The 20,105-nt window shown below is 43.1% G+C and overlaps 1 protein-coding gene across 4 annotated transcripts in view; it reads right to left on the bottom strand.

The window, feature by feature from the left end:
• Positions 1 to 11,800: 11,800 nt before the first annotated feature.
• Positions 11,801 to 20,105, bottom strand: part of Nfia (nuclear factor I A) — a 345,107-nt gene continuing 336,802 nt past the window's right edge. For all 4 annotated transcript variants that reach the window (XM_057783547.1, XM_057783548.1, XM_057783549.1 and 1 more), the window contains one exon: positions 11,801 to 19,069. In XM_057783547.1, coding sequence (XP_057639530.1) covers positions 19,052 to 19,069 — 18 coding nt within the window. In that variant the 3' untranslated portion in view covers positions 11,801 to 19,051. The remainder of the gene's footprint in view (positions 19,070 to 20,105) is intronic.

Consider the following 20,105-nt stretch of genomic DNA (forward strand, 5'->3'; position numbering starts at 1 on the left):
TTAATCTTAATAATAAAAACCTGGAGTCAGATATCATAGTAAATGCTGAAATATCAGAGAAGTTAATGACCACTACACCACAGTCACTTCTCACCTCTCTGCTCAGACCGCAAAGGACCAAGATCCTGTCTACACCCTGCCTTATCACTTCCTGTTTGTCTGTACAGACCTCTAGACCTTTAGGGTTAGTTAGTAGCTTCCTCTACCCGCTGATCTTCTGGCAAGCTTTGTCAGAACACAAAATACAGTCATGAACGTATACAGTGATACCACTCCTAAGTCAAGGGAGGAGCTCTGAGATTGGAACTGATTTGCTGCTTTGGTGATTTGCATAAGAATGTCTCCCATAGTTCATATATTTGAATACTTATTTAACCAGTGAGTGGAACTGTTTGAAAGGATTAGAAGGTGTGGTCTTGTTGGAGGAAGTATATCACTGGGGGTGGGTTTTGAGTTTTCAAAAGCCCATGCTAGACCCAATCTCTCTCTTTCTCTGCCTAAGGATCATCATGTAAAACTTCCAATCACTCCTCCAATGCCCACCTGCATGTTGCTGTGCTCCTAAACCTCTGAAATGATAAGCCAACCCCCAAATGGATGCTTTTTCCTTTCCTTGGTCACAGTGTCTCTTCACAGCAATAGAAAAGTATTTTCATTTTGAGTGTACTGGTCTCCAGATCTGTAAGGAGTACATTTCTGTCATTTAAGCCAAGCTGACTGTGATATTTTGTACACACAAATAAATGTCTATTCTCATTTATTACTTTCGGAAGACTTTTTAAGTAGACTGGGCTTTCTCCAGAGAGAAGGATGTAGCCTCTGAAGAAATACAGCTTTAATTTTCTTTAGCATTAGCCGTGATGATGTGCTGAGCTACAGTTGAAACTTAGAGAAACATTTAAAAGCTAGTAATGCTGGATATGCGTATTTAAATATTTGACCATGAATTATATTTAATTTTACCTTCAAAAGTTTGCAGTCCAGGAATGCTAGAGTACTGATTTTTCACAAGGTGCCTGTTGCATTTTGTACTCTAATCAAGTGTCCCGCTCGCTAGATCTGAGTCCTGGCCCTGGATGTGCACTTCTATCTGGGGAATCATTGTTTGGGACCGAGATACAGCAGAGTAGAGGGATGTACACTTCCTTGCTAAGAATCTCGTACCTTCTCACCTGGCCTGGAGTTCACCAGAGGACGATGGGGGGTGACATAGTCTTCCCTGATCTTAAGGCATGACCTCGCTGCTATGATGCAGGGAGCAATTTCCTTGATTTGACATGGGGACGTCTGGAGATGATGCACACAGCAAGGGTACTGCTACTCAACTCTCAGTGTGAATGTAAATCGTTGTCATCATTAAGATTTTTCACATGGCAATTTTTAGATATGGTTTGTGTCTTTTTTTCTTGTTGTTACAGAAAAGACAAAACAATGGGACATTGTTTCCTTCAATTATCCTAAGATGGAAATCAGCATTTGTGTCCTAAGCTCCTTTGACTGGTTGCTGACAGTGGGAGAGAAGTTAAAATAACAGTCATTATTTGGTGTATAGAGGATGACTCTGTCTTCATGCTCGAGAGGTGGGTCAAGGGTCAAGAGCATCTATTGCTCTTGCAGAGGACCTGGGTTTGGTTCCCTGTTCCCATATGGCAGCTCACAGCCACTTGTAACTCCAGAGACTGACACCCTTTTCCAACTTCTGAGGGCACAGGGCACAGACATGGAACATATAAATACATGCAGACAAAACATATAGCCACATAAAATAAAATTTAAAAACTATATGACTCTCAGGCTGGGAAGGTAGTTCAGTGACAGAGAACTTGACTAGCATGCAGGAGGCACTGTGCCCCTTCCCAGCATGGCAAGAAAATGGATGTGTGGCAGGGAAGGAACTCTTTGTTTCTAAACCTGACTAGTTTCTGTCTCTAAGGTATCATGAAGTCTTTCTGTAAGCAATTCAACTAGAAACAGTTTTAAGTAAGTATCTATGCATTTAATGACCTTTGACCTGCAGGGGAACAGTCAGGAGCAACTGTTGTTAGTATTTCTGTAGCATCCTTATTAAGATGCCAAGATTGTTATCCTCAATTCCCCTGAGATCCAGCTACATAGCAAACAAAAGCGTCTGTGCGCTTTGCCTTTATGTGCTGATCTGCTTTGTAAAGACTTACTTTCTCTTAGACTATGTGTATATGTGGGTTTGTACTCATGAGTGCAGGTAACCCTGGAAGCCAGAGGCATTGGATTACCCTGAGCTCTAGTTACAGGCTGTATGAGCCACCCTGTGTGGGTGCTGAGAGTTGAACTCCGTTCCTCTGGAAGAAGTTAACCACCAAGTAGATTATAACCACCGAGCCATCTCTCCAGTCTCATGAGTACCAATTTATGGAGGTAACAAAATAAGGTTTGCTTTATTGGTAATAAATCTAGAAAAAAAGAGCAGTTTTGGTTTTGTTTTTTTGTTTTTTGAGACAGGGTTTCTCTGTAGTTTTGGAGCCTGTCCTGGAACTAGCTCTTGTAGACCAGGCTGGCCTCAAACTCACAGAGATCCACCTATCTCTGCCTCCCAAGTGCTGGGATTAAAGGCATGCACTGCCACCGCCCAGCAAGTTTTGGTTTTCTTTTGCAAGTGCATAGCAGAGCCTCTATGTTCTGAGTTGCCTGCCTTCAGAGAGTTGCTAATCGTTTTTAGGTTTTAAGTCCAAGAAAAAGTTTCTCTGTGTTCAGAAGGCGCTTTTGGTTGAGTCTATTCATTATAAATCCAGCCACACTAAGAAGGGTGAAGGCAGGAAGTTGAGGTGGGAGGTAGGTGTTGTCTAAGAGATCCTTTAAGAGAACCTAGGGAAACAGAGTCAGGGGCCTCTGTGCTGTGGGCCTCTTGTGAAGACCATCAGAAGGAAATATACCGCATGAAGCATAGTCAGGCTGGCTCAGCATGTAACCACTGTTAAGTCTTGGTAGAAGAGCTGTGGCTCAGCCTGTCCCAGAGTGACTGGGACTGATGATTTCCAGAACAAGCTGGACCTGGCCATACACCAGATATGACATCCACCTGGCATGTGTGCACAGAGGAAAGCCTTGTGGCATGGCGAGAAGGCCACCATCTGTAAGTCACAGAGACTTGATCTTAGAAGAAACCAAAGCCACCAGTCTGGGCAATGATTTGTTATTTTTTTTGTTTTTTTGTTTTTCGAGACAGGGTTTCTCTGTGGTTTTGGAGCCTGTCCTGGAACTAGCTCTTGTAGACCAGGCTGGTCTCGAACTCACAGAGAATCGCCTGCCTCTGCCTCCCGCGTGCTGGGATTAAAGGCGTGCGCCACCACTGCCCGGCTCAGTCTGGGCAATGATGTTCAGCTTCCTGACCTATAGCTGTTTCATGCACAGGGCTTTGGTCCTTTGTTAAGACAGCCTTAGCTGACAAACACAGAGAGACGAACCGAGGCTAATAGCAGGCAGTGCCCTTTGTCGGGGCCAGTAAACACCAGTAACAAGGAGCCTCCAGCATCCAGGCTCAGATTAAAAGGCAGAGGACAAATGGCCAAGGATACAGACATCAAGTGAAGAAGAAGAATCCACCATTGCTTCCACCAGGAAGCCAGTCAGTCATTTCTTGTGAAGACTTGCGGTTCCATCTCTCCTTCCCTGCTCTTATCAACCATCAAACATATCCCCCTGTTACTTACAGGTCAGGGTTGTCTCGGAGCATCCAGGCTGATGAGTCCGAATGAGCATGTGCAGACGATCTGCCTTCATTGATCTGTACAGCAGAGCTAGGGAAAGGATGATTTAACGCCTGTTTTCCAAGACCGAAGGATTCTTTTTTTTTTTTTTCAGTCCTCACCAAGGAGCAGACAAAGGAAACAGGCTTCACCTGTAACAGGAGGGGCTGTGTTAGACAGCAGGGAGATTTATCAGGTAAGGAGGCTGAGGGCCCTGGAGTGAGTTATAGTCTTGCTTTACCTGGAGATCTTCAAAGTAAGATATACTTCCTCTGACAGGCGCACTCAGGGGTGGTGTTGGGGTGGGATTCCTCGCCGGAGGCAGGGAAATGGACTCCAGCGACCTTTGAAGGTTGAGTCCGGCCTTCTGAGTCCAGCAGAAACTAAGACGGGAAAATTTATGGTCTTGACATCCATCATGTGGGTGAATATGAGCCTCTGCTGTTTCAGAAGAATGGAGATTCGGGCCTGACTGCTCTATCAGTCAGGGCTCCAGCAGGAAACAGATGGCCCAGTCAATCGAAAATGATTTGAGAGGGTTTAATAAAGACACTATTTACAAAGGTCTGGGCAAGATGGAGATTATACAGGATGTAGCAGCACGTACTCTAAGGCTTTTAGTGCCTTCACTGGGGTACAGAAAATGATCTTGTGGGGGTGCAATGTTCTATTGAGGAATGTTGCCAGTTGGAGAGGTCCTAGAACCAGAGCTCTCAAAGAGGCTTACTGAGGACCCTTGTCCCTCTTTACCAATCTACTCAAGGAAACCCCTTGACCAGACCAAACAAGCAGGAAGAACTTTGGGAAAGAGTGAGAGAAGATCAATTTGAAGAGGTGAATCAATTTCTCCTCCCTTTCCAGCACGGGGCGCCTTCTGTGTGCTGAGCAGACTTTTACTGATGTCAAACGCAGCTGACACATGTACTCTGTTCTACGAACCTCTGAGTGGCCATAAAGGTTACAGTCAAAAAGCTATTAAAATAAGTAAGGCAGGAAAGTTACTGAAGCCTCTTGTGACTCAGTGTATTCATCAGAATAACTGGGATAATCGTGGAGTCAGGATATATTCGCTAGCCTCTGGAAGCATTAAGAATAACGCACAATGTTAAGAGGGCTCACTCAAATATGTCAGCTATTACCATTGTCCTTATTAATATGCACATCTCTCAGCCAGTCTCTTGGGAGCTATCTCCTCTGTGAAGACTTCTTGGACTGGTCATCTCTAGACTGTGGTGCCTGCTGCGGTTTGAATATGTCTCCCAAAAGATTCTATGTTGGAAACTACATCCTCAAACCATGATATTTGGAGGTAGAGTTTTCAAAAACTATTGGGATTAAATAAGGGCGGAGCACTTATACTGGCATTTCATGGAAAGCTAGAGTAGCAAGCCAGCATCAGGTTCAGTTTTGCCATGTGATACTTTCTGCCATGCTCTCATGCATCAAGAAGACCTTAATCAGAGGTTAGCACCATGCAGTTAGACTGCCCAGCCTCCACAACCATGGTTAAATACATTTTTATTAGTTCCCTAGCCTTAGGTATTTTGTTACAGCAACAGAGAACACAAAAGGACATTATTTCTCATCTGGCTTGCATATCTGCTTCCTCTGCTAAACTTTTCACCGTGTTGGGATTATTTTGGTTTTATCTCCTTTGATAGTCTCAAGTTCTAGTACATAGGAGATATTTGATAAAATTTGTTGTGTGGCCCAGGCATCGTCAAGAATCCAGCTGTCTTAGTGGCCAAGCACAGAATTCCTTTCTTGAGAGTTCAACAAGAATTACTTATCTTGTTTTCCCTTAGGGTGAAGTGGGCTTTAAAAAGTTATCATCAGAAAGGAACAAAAGAGAACACGAATTTGTCATTCATTGAACTCTTAGTCTCTCTTCCTTCTGTCAGAGAAAAGGGGTGTGGCTGGGGAAGAGTGGTTTCAGCAGCACCTTTTCCTGGGGTCCAGGGATTTTTTTCTCCCATGGTTTTCAGAGCCAGAGCCCAGTGTATGTATGCCATGAATGATGCTCAAGAGAGCTTTGGGAATACATTCTATTGGGTCAACTCCCAAAGTCAGGGACATGCTTCTACTTTAGTGTTAGAACATGGCATCTTTCTTTTCTAATGCCATGAAAAAGCACCATGACCAAGGCAACTTAAGAAATATACCATTTGTCAGGTGATGGAGGCACATGCCTTTAATTCCAGCACTTGGAAGGTAGAGGCAGGCAGATCTCCGTGAGTTTGAGGCCAGCCTGATCCACAGAGTTCCAGGACAGCCAGAGTTGTTACACAAAGAAACCCTGTCTCAAAAAAGAAAAAAAAAGCATTTAATTTGGGCGTTCATGGTTCCAGAGGTTATGATCATCATGGTGGGGAGCATGGCAGTAGCAAGCAGGCATGGTGCTGGACCAGTAGCTGAGAGGTTGTATCCTGATCTGCAAGTTCAGGCAGAGGAAGAGAGCTAACTGGGGATGGCACAGGCTTTTGAAACATCAAAGCCCACCCCAAAGACACCTCTTCCAAGGCCACACCTCTTAATCCTTCCCAAACAGTTCCACCTATTAGGGAACAAGTATTCAAATCATATAGGCTATGGTGGGGGCGGGGCTGTTCTCATCAAGCCACCACACCTGCTGAGGTATAGGAGTAAGTTGCAACACACAAAACCTCCTCAGTATAAATGAAAGGGAAGCACATTATCACAAGGAAAATGTAAGAGTTGGAGGGTGATTCTATATACCTTACAGCCTTAAGATGAATGCCAGTTTCTTTGTACATGAATCCTTACTTGGTTCTTTACTTAGACAAATCATTAAAAATTAAAAATAAAAAATTGAATGTGTAGATGTTTTGTCTGCATGTATATCTGTATACTGTATGTATTCAGTGCCCTCGGGGGCCAGAATTGGGCACTGGATCCCTTGGAACCAAACTTACAGATAGTTGTGACCTGCCATATGGGTGCTGGAAATTGAACCTGGATCTTCTAGAAGAGCAGCAAGTGCTCTTAACCTCTGAGTCATATTGCCAGCCCCCAAATCATTAAAAAAATGGAGACAATTGGTAGTATTTGAACAATGATAGCTGATAATGTCAAGGAATTTTCTCAACATGTTGAGATACAAAAATTGTATCTCAAATATATTTCATAAAAGAACTTTGTCTTTTGGCGACGTAGTTACGCCTATAAATAAAATTATATGGTAATTGAGATTTGTTTCAGAATAATCTAAGCATGGCCAGGAAGAAGATAGGAGCAGAGAGTCCAAAGTTGATTGTAAATGATAACTTGACAATTCTGTCTATTTTTATACACACATGGTATTTTTCTATAATTTAAAGTGCAATGTGAACCAGACTTGAAATCCAGTTATCCAAAAGGCTGATGCAGGAAGACTATAAGTCCTAGTCCATCTTGAGTATATTCAAGGCTAGACTGGGCTAGCCTGGGTAAATTGGTGAGATCCTGTCTCAAAATAAGAAATGGGCTGGGAAAATAGTTGAGCTGTAGCAAATATGCTTATTATATGTGAGCATCCACGTTCAATTTCTAGTAACACACACATGTCAGAAAAACAATTACTTCAATTATATGCCATGAAATAAGCATACTTTGAATAGGTTTTGTCCAAAAGAGTACTCAGTTCTGAATGTTGGTTAGCATTAAGGTGAGGCAGGAAAGACACGGTGATCTGGATAAGAGAAAACATGAACAAAGACACAGAGAAACACAGTGCTGAATGCAGCATATTCTCTGGGAAGGCGGATAGACTTGACTGGGGGAGAATAAGTGAGTGCTCTGGTTTGATTGGCATACAGTGGGCAGTGATGACACCAGCATACTCAACTAGCTGGTAGGAGCCAGCGTGCCTGTTGTTTTATTAGCAGTGCTGGCTGGATGGGACTGGAATCCGTACTGAATATGCTAGACACAAAGCCAACATGGGTTGAGCTGATGCTCTTTGGAGAATCTCTTTTCTTCTTTACAAGACAAAGGCAGCCCTGGGTCTTGCTCATGGCCAGTGGGACCTCTCCTCCTTAGTCACGTTCATTTACCAAAGAGCCAGAACTTGAAGGTCCAGAAATGACGGCTGACATAGCTTCCCTTGGGCCCATTGTCCCTGCTGGTAAAAATCAGTTGCTTGGCCAACCCTGTCCAGGAAAATGGGACCAGGGCCAGTGTTGTCCTGAAGCTGGGTTCTCTCCATCCTCATCTAGCGTTGATGCTGGTCTATCCCACTGCATTCTCAGCTGTGTCTACTGCGCTGTTCCCACTTCTCCCCCCAGGAAGGAAGGTATTGCTGTATTCATTTGACAGGCAAGGAAACTGAGAACCAAAGTGGAGAGATAATTTGCTTATGTTCTGTGGCCAATAAAAGATGGGAGTGGGATTCTCTCTTCTCTGGGTTCTTTGATCTCTTTTCTCCTCCTGCCTCTCCCCATACTCCTCCTCCTCTATTCACCCCCTCCTCACCGACCCTCTTGAGACGGGGGTGGGGGGAGGTCTATCTGTGTAGTTCAGGCTGGCCACAAACTCATAATCCTCCTGCCTCCATTTCACATGTACTGGAATTACAGGCCTGTCTCACCTCACCTAGGAGTACTCTGGTTTCAAGCTCAGCTTCTCCCTGCAACTTCTCTGTCCTCCAGGATGTCAGGGCTCCTTTCTTCTGGAAGAACCAAATATTATCAGGCTACTCTGTGATTAGTAGTTGGCTGGGTGGGTGTTCTACATGTATCAATTGTTTCAGTTCTTAAAGGAGGCACCAGACTCTTTTTCATTTTGTAGATGGGGAAATTGAAGAACTGACTGTTGGCAGCATTCAGAAAATGAGAAATCAAGATGTAAATCCTAGACTAAATTTCTTGGGCTACTTCTTTCTGTTTAGTTGGGAATTCACCCAAATGAAGGTGTGAGAATACCACTGCAAAGAAATCTCTGCATGGCGGTCCTTTCTTTGGTTGCCACATTCAGGTAGCATTTATAACACGGCAGGCTAAACACATTTTAATTCGTTAGATATCCATAATGTCCATGTCATAATTATTCCCATTTTATCAATGGGGAAACTGAGGTATTAGCCAATACCACAGAGCTAATGAAGGAGAGCGCTAGGGGTCAACCCAGCCAGTTTGGTACCTGAGTCCATGGTCTTGATTGCAGTATTGTCCCATGTCCAAACCCTGCACTGGAATACTCCCTGTCCTAGATGGTTTAGGCTGACTCGGATTCCAATCTCGTGAGGGTAAATTATAAAGACCAAAGTGATTAGGGACTGATTTGATTTTTGACTTAAGCTCTGAGTCAAGTATTAACGAAGTTGCTCAATTCAACTTGGTCAGAAATACATTGTAAGGACCGACCGTGCCTCTACAATAATTGCCGTCAGAGCAGAACTACTGAATGGAAGGGGGTAACTCAGTCCCCTACAGCGCTTGCCGTGGGAGAGTTTAGTGCTTAGTAGCCATTACTGACCTTTTTGGACTCCACTCTGCTCACTTCTCTTGCATTCGCTCTTGAGCCTGCAGCCCACTGCTTACTCCCTCTCCACGGCTCTGACTTCTTCAATGCTCCACTCCCCTCCGTCCACTGTACGATGCTCACTTCCTCCCCACATTAAGTCTAGCCTTGTTCTCTGGCCTTCCTGTGATTTGCTTTGGCCAATGAGATGTGAGCCAAAGTGGTAGGAGTTAACTCCAGATGGGGCTGTTAAAAGCCATTATGAACCCTGCCTATACCTCCTGCAACGGTCCGAATGCTATCTGTTTTCTGTCTTGCGTCCTGGAATGAGGTAATCCTGTGCAGGCTCCCCACAAGAGACATGTAAAATAAGTTTAAAATCTTCATGGCTGTGGCATGTGGAATTGTTTGAGGGTCTAGTTCTTTATACAAATCGAATGAATGGCTGTTTTATAAGCTTCTCTTCTATGGCACGAGGGTGAAATGTTCCTTCGCAGGCTCATGTTTTGAATGCCCAGTTCCCCAGCTTGGAGACTTGACTTTTTGAAAGCCCTGAGGTCCTTAGGAGGTGGGTCCTGGTTGGTGGGGGTAGGCTGGAGAGATAGGGCTTTGGAAGGTTATACAATCCTTAGTGTTGGCCTGTGCTTTCTCTTGGCCTGTTGGGATGCGAGGGGTCTCTGATACATGCTCCCACCACCAAGAGCTCCACCCTGCCTTCTTCAGTTTGACGGCTGAAAGTCCCTATGAAACATGAGACCAAGCAAAACTGCTGCCAGTGTTTCTGTCACGTGGTGGGAAAAGTAACAAGTAAAAATCCATCTTGTGCTACAAAGACGTGCAGTGTCTTGACTCAAGGTCAAATTTCATATTGCACCCTATCGTCTCTCCTTCCTTCAGCCTAATATGCCTTCCTGGAGTCCCCAGTAGGTGTAAGCTCGCGCTGATTGCAGGTACATTTTACATATTGTTCCCTTATTGCCCACTGTGAAATATTCTTACTCTGTCTTTTGCCTGATCAGTTTTTACCTATGACACTGGCCTCGCTGACTTTCAGAACAATGTGAAGACCCATGATGACTATGCTGTTGAGCGGATCTGAGTGATAATGATTTTGTCCCCTAGATCATACAGCACAGGACAGATGCAGTTCTATTTACCAATTAGTCCTAGCATTGGCATAGTGTCTGGCACACAGTGGGCACTTTCCCAACTTTCCCACCAGCATTTGTTGAGGAAGCGGTTAACAGACTCAAGCTGTGGTGGTGATTACGGGAAGGAAACTGGTGCCTGACTTCTTGTATTTGCATCCCACCCAGGTGATTACTCTTTGCATGACCTCCAGCAACCAATCCCTGCTCAGGAGCCTCATCCATAAGGGGATAAAAACTATACTCATCTCATGGTGTGGCCTCAAGGTTAAAATGGATTAAATGGGCCCCTGATTTATGGCCCTGCTTGCCTAGTGTACCAGTTCACATCCTGCTGACGAGGCTGGGGCTGGTATTTTCTTGGTTCTATTTCCAGGCTCTCCTTCTAAATGGCTACTATTAGAACCAGCCAAGGAGACACCCTGGTGGGAGCCAAGAGGAGGATGGAAAGGAGAGAGCTTCCTTTCCACAGTGTGGCAGCAGCAGCTACAGCTGTAAAGCATTCTCGAGGTGCTTCTGACATCCCCAGCTCCAGCTAGGCCTTGCTCAGCAGAAACCTCACCTCCCTTGGTAATTCTAGCTCCAGCCAACCCTCTTCTCACAGAGGTGCTAGATATGTAGTATAGTGTTCCCATTTTGATGGTGCCCTTCTACCTCAAAAGATCCAGGTATCAGCCACACGTGTCCCACCCTCACCACCCAAACCCTTGCTTCCTTGTGCTTCTCCAGATCCATGGCTGATGGCTGTGCCCTACTGTAGTAATAAGAGCAGCGGGCTAAGTTCCTAGCACCCGGCCGCCCACATGGCTAGCTTTATACCCCAAATAATTACACAGAAACTGTATTCTTTTGAACACTGCCTAGCCCATTAGTTCCAGCCTCTTATTGGCTAGCTCTTCCATATTGATCTAACCCATTTCTAATATTCTGTGTAGCACCACGAGCTGGCTTACCAGGAAAGATCTTAACCTGCGTCTGTCTGGAGTGAGAGAATCATGGCGACTCACTGACTCGGCTCCTTTCTCCCATTCTGTTTACTCCACCCACCTAAGGGTTGGTCTATCAAGTGGGCCTAGGCAGTTTCTTTATTAATTAACCAATGAAAGCAACAGATTAATACAAGACCCACCTCCATCACAGTTTTACCATCCAGGGCCATTTAGAGCCCCTTCTCTCATAGGACCCACTTCCTGATGCCTGATAGCAAGAATAAATTACAGAGAACAAGCACTCCGGGGACACAGGAAGCTCCAGGTGGGTGTGCAACCTTGCAGCTATCCAGGCGGGTAGGAGGCCATACTCTCCTTAGAACCCTGTGGAAGATCCTACACACATAAAACTCATCCAGGGTAACAATGCTGCGGTCAGAGGTCAGAAAGCCCGTCTTTTGGAGAAGCCCCAGCCCGCAGCACAGGTCACTCGCTCACCAGGCATGATGTACCCAGCAAAGGAAGACATGACTTCTGTAGCATTAGCAATTTTTTATTTTTCCTTTTTTGTTGCATAGGAAATGCAGTACTTGCTTCCAGTAATTGTATTGTAATGTGAGAAGGTGGTAGCACTAACGGTTGAATACAAGAGTTAAACTAATCCACACCAGCTCGAAAACCCTGTGGAGATTTAGTTGATAAGAATGGACGCCCACAGTGATTCTCAACCAATTACAAGTTTTCACAGAACACAGTCAACGAAAAGGGTAACTATGAGAGTCAATACAAATATGCTAGAGGCACAGGGGGCCCGGCTCATAAAAACAATTTCAGACCAAGTTATTAACACGGGGTGTTTCGTTTCACAATAGGTCTCTTTTTCCATCATGTAAAGATTTTAATCCTTTCCCCCACAATTTGAAATGAAAATCAGAGGCACTCTGAGGAGACATTTTTTATTTCCATGTGTGATGGAAAGGGTTAGCCGGAGGGGAGAGAAGGAAGCATGGACTTCGCCTTGACAGTCTCCCTAAGGACCCAATGGGACCTGCTGGTAGTCCGCGTCTAGTCTGGCTGGCATCTCAGTGGCAAGGTTGCCGAGACCAGCAGAGAGACAGCGGCCTGAGGGGGAACAGAGCTAGCAGCTCCCTCACACCTGCCTCCTACCACAGCCAGTGGCCTGAGACCCTTAGTTGAGAATGCTAACAGGTTATTAGCAGTAAAAAAAAATTTTAAATAAGAATGCTACAAGTAACAGTCAAGGGAATGGAAAACCAGCGTTAGGTATTTTAGAAGCTGAGCATTGAAGAGGAGGAAGAATGGTCTATTCCTTGGATAGCACTTGTCTTTGAAACCACTATCAAGGCAGGAAACTTCGTATTTTCAAGTCTGTGATACTTTCTGCCAGGAACTTTGCTCTAGTGAGATAAGAGGTAGGACTTCTCCTGTACCCTCTCGTGGTCCAGATACAGTTTACAAAGCTTGTGTTTCGACCCAGATAGCATGGTGAGTCTACGGGTAGTGAAGCGTGGCACACAAAGCAGGGGTCCTCGATGTGCTATAGCCCCATGCTGGAGTTCTCACTTTGCTACCGAGCATGGCTGGGACCTAGTTCCCATGTCTCAGCCCTCTAACTTGCTTGCTGGCTTAATGCGACCCTTTGGAGAATGAGGCAGATGGGTGTTGGCTGGTTCAGGGGGAAAATTAAAAGAAAGAAAAAATCAATTTGGAAAGCAAGTAGTTTCAAATTTAGACCCGAAAAAAAAGAGCATATTAAAAAAAAAAAATCCCGTGTTAATAGCAAACTTCTTTCTTATGAATCGAGCCCAAAGTTTGTACAGAGTTATAGTTTGGAAGAAAATATTGCATCTGTGCATGTAACTGAATAGCCACGTGAATTCTTACGATTTTTTTCTGTTTAATATGAGGAAATCTGGTGTGAGGTGGATCAAGCATGGGTAAACTGTCCATTAAGATATCAGTGTCGCCTATCTTCTGCGGAGGGTCACGACAGCGACTCTCACTTGGAAATGTTCTCAGAGTGGTTTTTGCAGTAGCGCTCTTGAAATTCAAATGGTAGTTTTGAGACAAAAATCTTACCAGATACTGATTTCTGAAATCAAACACCCATGCTTGTCCCTTAGGAGAAACAAAATGAAACAAAAAACAAAAACAAAAAATGAAAACAAAACACACGTAATACTGAATTTAAGTAAGTGTACACCTCCAAGATACTGAAGACAGCCGGAAGGAAGACAGAGTTCGCGTTCTCAGTGAAATACCTCAAACCTAGCTGACAAGAACCAAGGCAGAAAAAAAAAAAGACTAACAGAACTTTGAGTAATATTCATACAGTTCACTAAGCATTATGGAATAGCATGCATAATATTGTACGGTTATCTTACATCACCTATACCAGAGGTCCTGACTGACAGACAGCGAAGGCTACCGGTGTAGAAAAATCTTACTTCAGAAGAGCAGTATAATACAGATTTCACAGGCACTACATTTTAATATATCAGGTATTATGCTGGTTTTCTTATAATTCTTTCTGTCCTAAAGCTGGCATTATAACAATGACCAAAAAGGCAAGGATCGAAGTAAACGGAAAGTAGATACCAAAGTTGATATAGTTATTTTTTCTTCAGATAGATTAGTGCATAGTTCTCATGCAGATAAACACTGCTATGCATTTACACTGTTGGGAAGCAGAGTGAATTGAGCCCAAGTTGTCACATTTGTGTAAATCATTTTGTCAGCCTGTAATAGCACCATGTAATGGATTTGCATTAAACATTAAATTGATTTCAGAACTGGTGACACTAGTTAAGTGCTATGGAATAGCTTCAATATACCTGCTATATATCAAAGCAATTTTCATCCCACTGCTTTTTTTATTGGAAAAAATAAAGGGGAAACATACATGACACTAATTAGACAATTGCACAGCCTTGGACGTGGAGAAGGCAGAGTAGGATTACGGTCAAAGAGTAAGTGCATGCACTGACTTCAAGACAAAATGGCCTCGGAAGCCCATGTAAATGAAAGCCATGCCCGGAGGGCGGAGCAGCCTCTGGGACTGTCTAGGAAGGTCTAGCCGGTAGGCTGGGAGGTACCACCAAAGCACTCCTCACTGACCACACGTCTCGTATTTTACACCTGTCAATGGAGGCCTGCTACCAGAAACCAGAAAGAAAAGAGAAGCAAAGAAAAACCAGAAAGACAGAGACACCCAGAGAGAAAGAGACAGGGAGGAGAGGATGGAGTGGTAGAGACCAGGGGAGAGACTCTGCTGGAAGGGACATCCTTAAAAACCATTCTCCACCAAAAAAGAAAAAAAAAATCACAGGAGAAAATGTTTTCCTTTGCAAATAACTCACGATATCCCCACTACAGAGGTTGAAGCACATGAGGATGAGGATCTGGGGAGGCAAAAGACGACCTTTTTGAGATGGGTTTGCATATTCCTGTGGGCTGACTGAATATAGCACAGCGTGACTAGAGATTTGGATCCTACACACTTGAACTGTCGGGGAAAGAAAATGGAAAGCCGGGAGAACGCAGCCTGGAGGACCCATGGGAGTTATCCGGGTGATGGCGGCACTGGGTGGGGAGTGAGCTAATGTCCCGCCAAGAAATGACTTAAGAGACACGCCTTAGTGGGGAGAGAAGAGCTGGAGGGGTAGGAGCATGGCACCAGAGGGCTTCTGCCCAGGAGGAGTTAGAAAAGGAACAGTGGCCAGCAGAGAGGCCAAGGGCAAGCAGTGACCGGAAGATGCTGAGAGTTAGTGTTTGTGCCTCTGACTTCAGTTCCCAAAGAAAAAAATCTGGGGGGAGTCATTTGAGGGACCACTTTTGCCAACTGTGTTAATGCCATTTGATGAGAGAAGGGGAAAAAAAATCCAACATTTCTCAGAATCAAGGCTGGGCCTTCAAATGCTGATAGCTCTTGAGTCTGTCTGTCTGTCTCTATACCCTTGTAGTAATGTCTTCCTCAAGCACCTTCACTCAGCATTGAACCTAAAACGCAAAACACGTGGGTTGGTTGATGTTTTGTTCTTCCTACTTGATGACAACCAAACTACGGTTTCCCGCGGCTTTCTTGACAATGAAGCATGAACGGAACTGGAACTCAGTGTGTTTACTACATAACCCTTGTTTGCTATCACCCTACGCTGCCTCCACAATGGTTTAGAGCCTTGAAAACATTTTTTTCCTGCAATTCTGTTCAGAGTTCCCTAACTTTAGCTTCATCAAACTTAATACAACAAAATACCTTCAAAAATACAGCACACCTGTAACGTTCATTTTGCAATGGTTCTTCAGTAGACCTACACTTCTCAAGCATAGGAATATGCTATACCATTGGCGGAAAATAACTGTATTTAAATACTTACAAAAAACAAACAAACAAACAAACAAACAAAAAAGGAAACAGGAAAGTTTTAAACTTAAATCCAGTTCCCAAAGTGGGTTGAAAAGAAACGAAAAGCAATTCTATGAACGCTGCCTTTATAATGAACAATCAGAAATTTCACTAGGCTAATTTGACAGAAATTTTTCCTCATTTAGACAACATTACAAAAGTCCTGCATTATAAAATAGGGTAGAATAAATCAGTGTAATCAATAAAACTATACAACGATACAAATTATCTCTGAGTGGGCAGTTTATTCTTTCTTTGCAGCCGTGACTACAACATGCTCACTAAAAACACCTAAAACTGCCCAAACTATTGCTTAGTTGGTTTTGTTTAAAAAAGGGTGCAATTTTATTGTATATACAACCAATTTACTGGTAATACCTTGGCATTTTGCAAGGTTCTGACAAAATGTTTGTCTAGGCTTTTTTCCCTTCACTGTGAAGCACTGAAAGCTGCTATTTTCCTTTCTCTCTCTCTCTCTCTCTCTCTTTTTTTTTTAGTGCACATATGTCATAATAAAGTAATGCCCAGCTAAGTGCTAGAGGGAAGGCAAAGTAGGCTGCTGGCTATAGGAAGTGACACCGTACACTGACAATCACACCATACAACAGCGCCAAGCGACTATTCAACCACTTATCAGACACATATGAAAATCCAAAATGTTTTATTTTATTTTTTTTCCTTAAATAGAGATAACCAGTAAACAATTTTCAGAACTTGGAAGTTTAAAAACGTGCATATAAAAATGGGCATTATGTACTTTTTATTGAATGTGGATTGACTGCTGTCTGCTAAGAAAAGTGGGTGTGGGGGCTGAAGAGAAAGGAAGTTGTCTTTTTTTTTTTTAAGGCTTGCTTGTGAAAGGAACAGTTGTAAAAACAAAATTGCTTGAAGCAGGGTCAGCTTAGTGCTTCACAGTTTGACTGCTTCTCTAAGAGGAGCCCTTCCTGCGCACGTGCATCAAAAACCACAGAAAATACAAAGACAGACACCTAAAAACACACTGCGTCAAATGCAGCACTGACTTTGGTCAAATAAAAAAAAAAGAAAAACTAATAATTGCTAAGCTTTTCTACATGATATAAGCAGGTATTGCATATTTTTATATATCTGGGGGAAAATAAAGGAAGACTCCAAATAAATTGAAAAAAAAATGCAGCAACATCCCAAATACTGATATTGTAAGCATCTACAGAGCTCAGAATAGCACTGCCACTGACCACACAGGACAATCAAGACTACGCCTGTCTGCGGAACAGCTAACTTTCTATTTAGGTCTAGATGTTGAAATGGACGATGGCTGACATAAAGTTACATTTACAAAAAGTGTCTCCGAATGCTCGAGTAGGGAGAGCCCCTTCAACAGAGGGGCGTGTGCAACAATTCCACAAGTCACCACTATCCAGGGCAAGGCACATTGATATGGAATTTCTGTTTTCGTGCAAATTAAGGAAAAAAATAAAAACAAAACAACACCGTTTGGGGGTAAAGATGAGGAGCAAAGTGTCTTCCCAAGAATTTCAGTTACTTGATTGTATAGGACAGTAGTTGAGCCCTTCTGAAGGGCTGAGACAGTTTAAAGGCAAGTGCCTAGAGAGGGTTACAATATTGTCTTAATGCACTCTACTTTATCCTACATTAGCTATATAAAAATTAGTTACTAACACTAGAACATGCAGAGACTTCCTCCGGCCAGCAGGGCCTGCCAGCCAGAACACATATATATGTATAGCATAGGAAACCTTGACGTTGCATGGGAAGCAAGGGGGTGCTTCGCTGTCTGGTAGAAAAATCACTTGCATTTTTTTTTTGTTTCTGCTTTTTTATTTTTTTGTTCTTTTTTGATCTTTTTTGTCTTTTTTTTTTGTTTTGTTTTGTTTTTAAACATAAGATACAAGACATTGGGGGGGGTGTGAACTTTTTTTCGTTTTCCCTAACGAGTACCCTTGATCTGAATGGGCACCAGCAGTTGTTTCCCTATCAGAGTTGTCAGTATTAAAGTTTCCCAGAGCCCAGTTCAGGGCTTGCAAAGGGTCTTTGAAACTTCTGGACAATGTCTGGTACAATGAGGCGCTTGATAACTGATTGATCTGGTGTTGCCATACACATGTAAAAATTTCCAGAATTGGCATAATTCATTATAGTGATTTCTAGCTTATAAAATTAACAGATACCATGATTTCATTTGAGTTATGTGCTTTGATAACAGAAAATAATTAATTAGCATTTAATGTAGTTAACATATTGTGGTAAAAGCACCATTAGATTTGTATTTTTTTGTTTTTTTTTTTTAAATTTTCCTTCAGTTTTTTTTAAAGGGATACAAGTTTAACAATAAAAAACATAAAAAGCAAAAATAGCTCCCCTTTTTCTTGCAAGGCTGTTTTTTACCCCAATAATTTAGAGTCCTGGGGTGGAAGGACTTGAAAAACAAAAATAGAATTTTCAACAATCTCTATTTTACAAAGATACTTAGCTATCCAATGAAATTGCACTTCACTCAATTCAAAATTCGATTGTTTTGATTCCTGTCAGTTTCTGTCAAAACAGACCATCTTCCCCATTTCCATGTGAATTTTTGTGTCATTGTTGAAATTGTTGAAAAATGTTTTTTTTTTTTTTTTAAATGTAAGTGCAGCATTTCTAAACTTGGAAACACAACAAATGATAGCAGTAGTCTTTGCCGTCCTTTTGGAATTGTTCTGCAACATGGGTGGGTTCACTGTCCTTGCGGGCTGTGTTGTGTATGTAACTGCTGACTGCTGAACCAAACCAAACGAAAAGAAAGATCAACGCAACTGCATTTTCTTTTTCTACTATGTTACAGAAAAAAAAAAAAAACCAAAAAAGAAAAAAAAAAAAACCATTGCCCTTTGAGTGTCCTGTAAGTTACAGATTGCAGATCTCAGCTACTACAAAAGATTCCATTCTCCAGGTCCTCCAGATGCTCAGGGAGGGGCACACCTGCGTGGGCAAAGTCATGAAATACTGTGAAAAGGCCAGGCTCGTAAGGGAAGTGTGTTACAACAGGAAGTTAGTGAGCAAGGCTCCTCCTCCGCCAGCCGCTTCACCTAATGCTCACACCACCACCGAAACACTTCAAATGTCACACAGCCCAACCATTTCCAGCACCATATGAGAAATTACGACAGTCCCTAAAGTATTTTTTTTTAAAAAAATCCCGAAAGGTTATGGCCTTTGCTGTTTGACCATGATGCTTGCTGTTTCCATGTACAAGTTGATTCGAGTCGGTTTTTCTCCCCTTCCACTGACAGTGAAGTTGTAACTGCGCTGGGTTGAGGTTGCGTCCATGTTACAGAGTTGAGAAGGGGTCAGGTGGTCTGTCTGGTTGATGGTGGGATGCTGCAGCTTTTATCCCAGGTACCAGGACTGGAAGACAAAAAGAAGAATATACTTAGAAGTGCAGGTGCATGCTGGGATTTGGCTCACGGGCTTGACTAGCGTATGCAAAGCCCACAGAGATCCTCAGTGTACAAACACAAAAATGTGCAATTTTGTAAAACTACTTTGAAAGTTGCTCTTTGAACCAAGGGATCAGAATTGACCTCGGAGGTTTATGTGGACAAGGAATGGCAGGTGACAGTAAATCCCAAGCCACTGAAATTGAAATCTCACTTCTCTGACATTAAAAGTCATTATCTTGGTTGGGGTTTGCCAGTGTTTTGAGTATGTCTTACTAAGTGACGCTTTTCTGGCCACACGACATTCACATCAGGTTTTGTAGCCTAGCGGGGAGCAGTTAAAAGAGGGCAAGGAACCTGGCTATGTTATTAGCACCTCGTTCAGTGATGGGTGGGCTCAAGAAAGAGAAGCAAAGTGATGGGAAAGTGGCTGAAGGGTGGGTTAGGTGCTGTAGAGGGTAGTTATTGCTATGATTTTCTCAATATATTTTTCAGTGAGGTGTAGGTGTTAAAGACAGGTACTAAACATGAACACAACATTCTGTGAACATGCCAGGTGGCTGGTGGAGGCAGTCAAAACAGAAAGGTCTGGTGGGAAACACTGGATTAGTGGCCTGGGCTATCGGGAAGCTATTGTTACGAGGGAGAACTTAGGGTGCAAATTCATCTTCCACCCAGGTGAATATACCCAGTTTTATATTCTTCTCTTAGAAGAGATTGATAGGACCACACCTTATGAAGCATCATCAGATTCAAGGAGAAAATGGGCCACTGCTTAGTCCTCATCCATGTTTCTTTCCATTCCACGCGCCAGTGGAGCTCTCTCTCAGCTTGTGGACCCTTCTTATGTCCCTTTCGTAAATGTCCAGGTGACCCCGTTTATGTCTGCTGGTGTTTCTTTGTCAGCAAAGAAAGTCAGCTAAACAAAATGACCAACTACAAATGCCAGCGCCAGTTTCCCAAGTGACGTTAAACAGTGTGTGACTTTTGCCAGCTTTCCTCTA

The sequence above is a fragment of the Chionomys nivalis genome, chromosome 11 (genome assembly GCF_950005125.1).
Source record: "Chionomys nivalis chromosome 11, mChiNiv1.1, whole genome shotgun sequence".
In the NCBI taxonomy this organism is placed as follows: Eukaryota; Metazoa; Chordata; class Mammalia; order Rodentia; family Cricetidae; genus Chionomys; species Chionomys nivalis.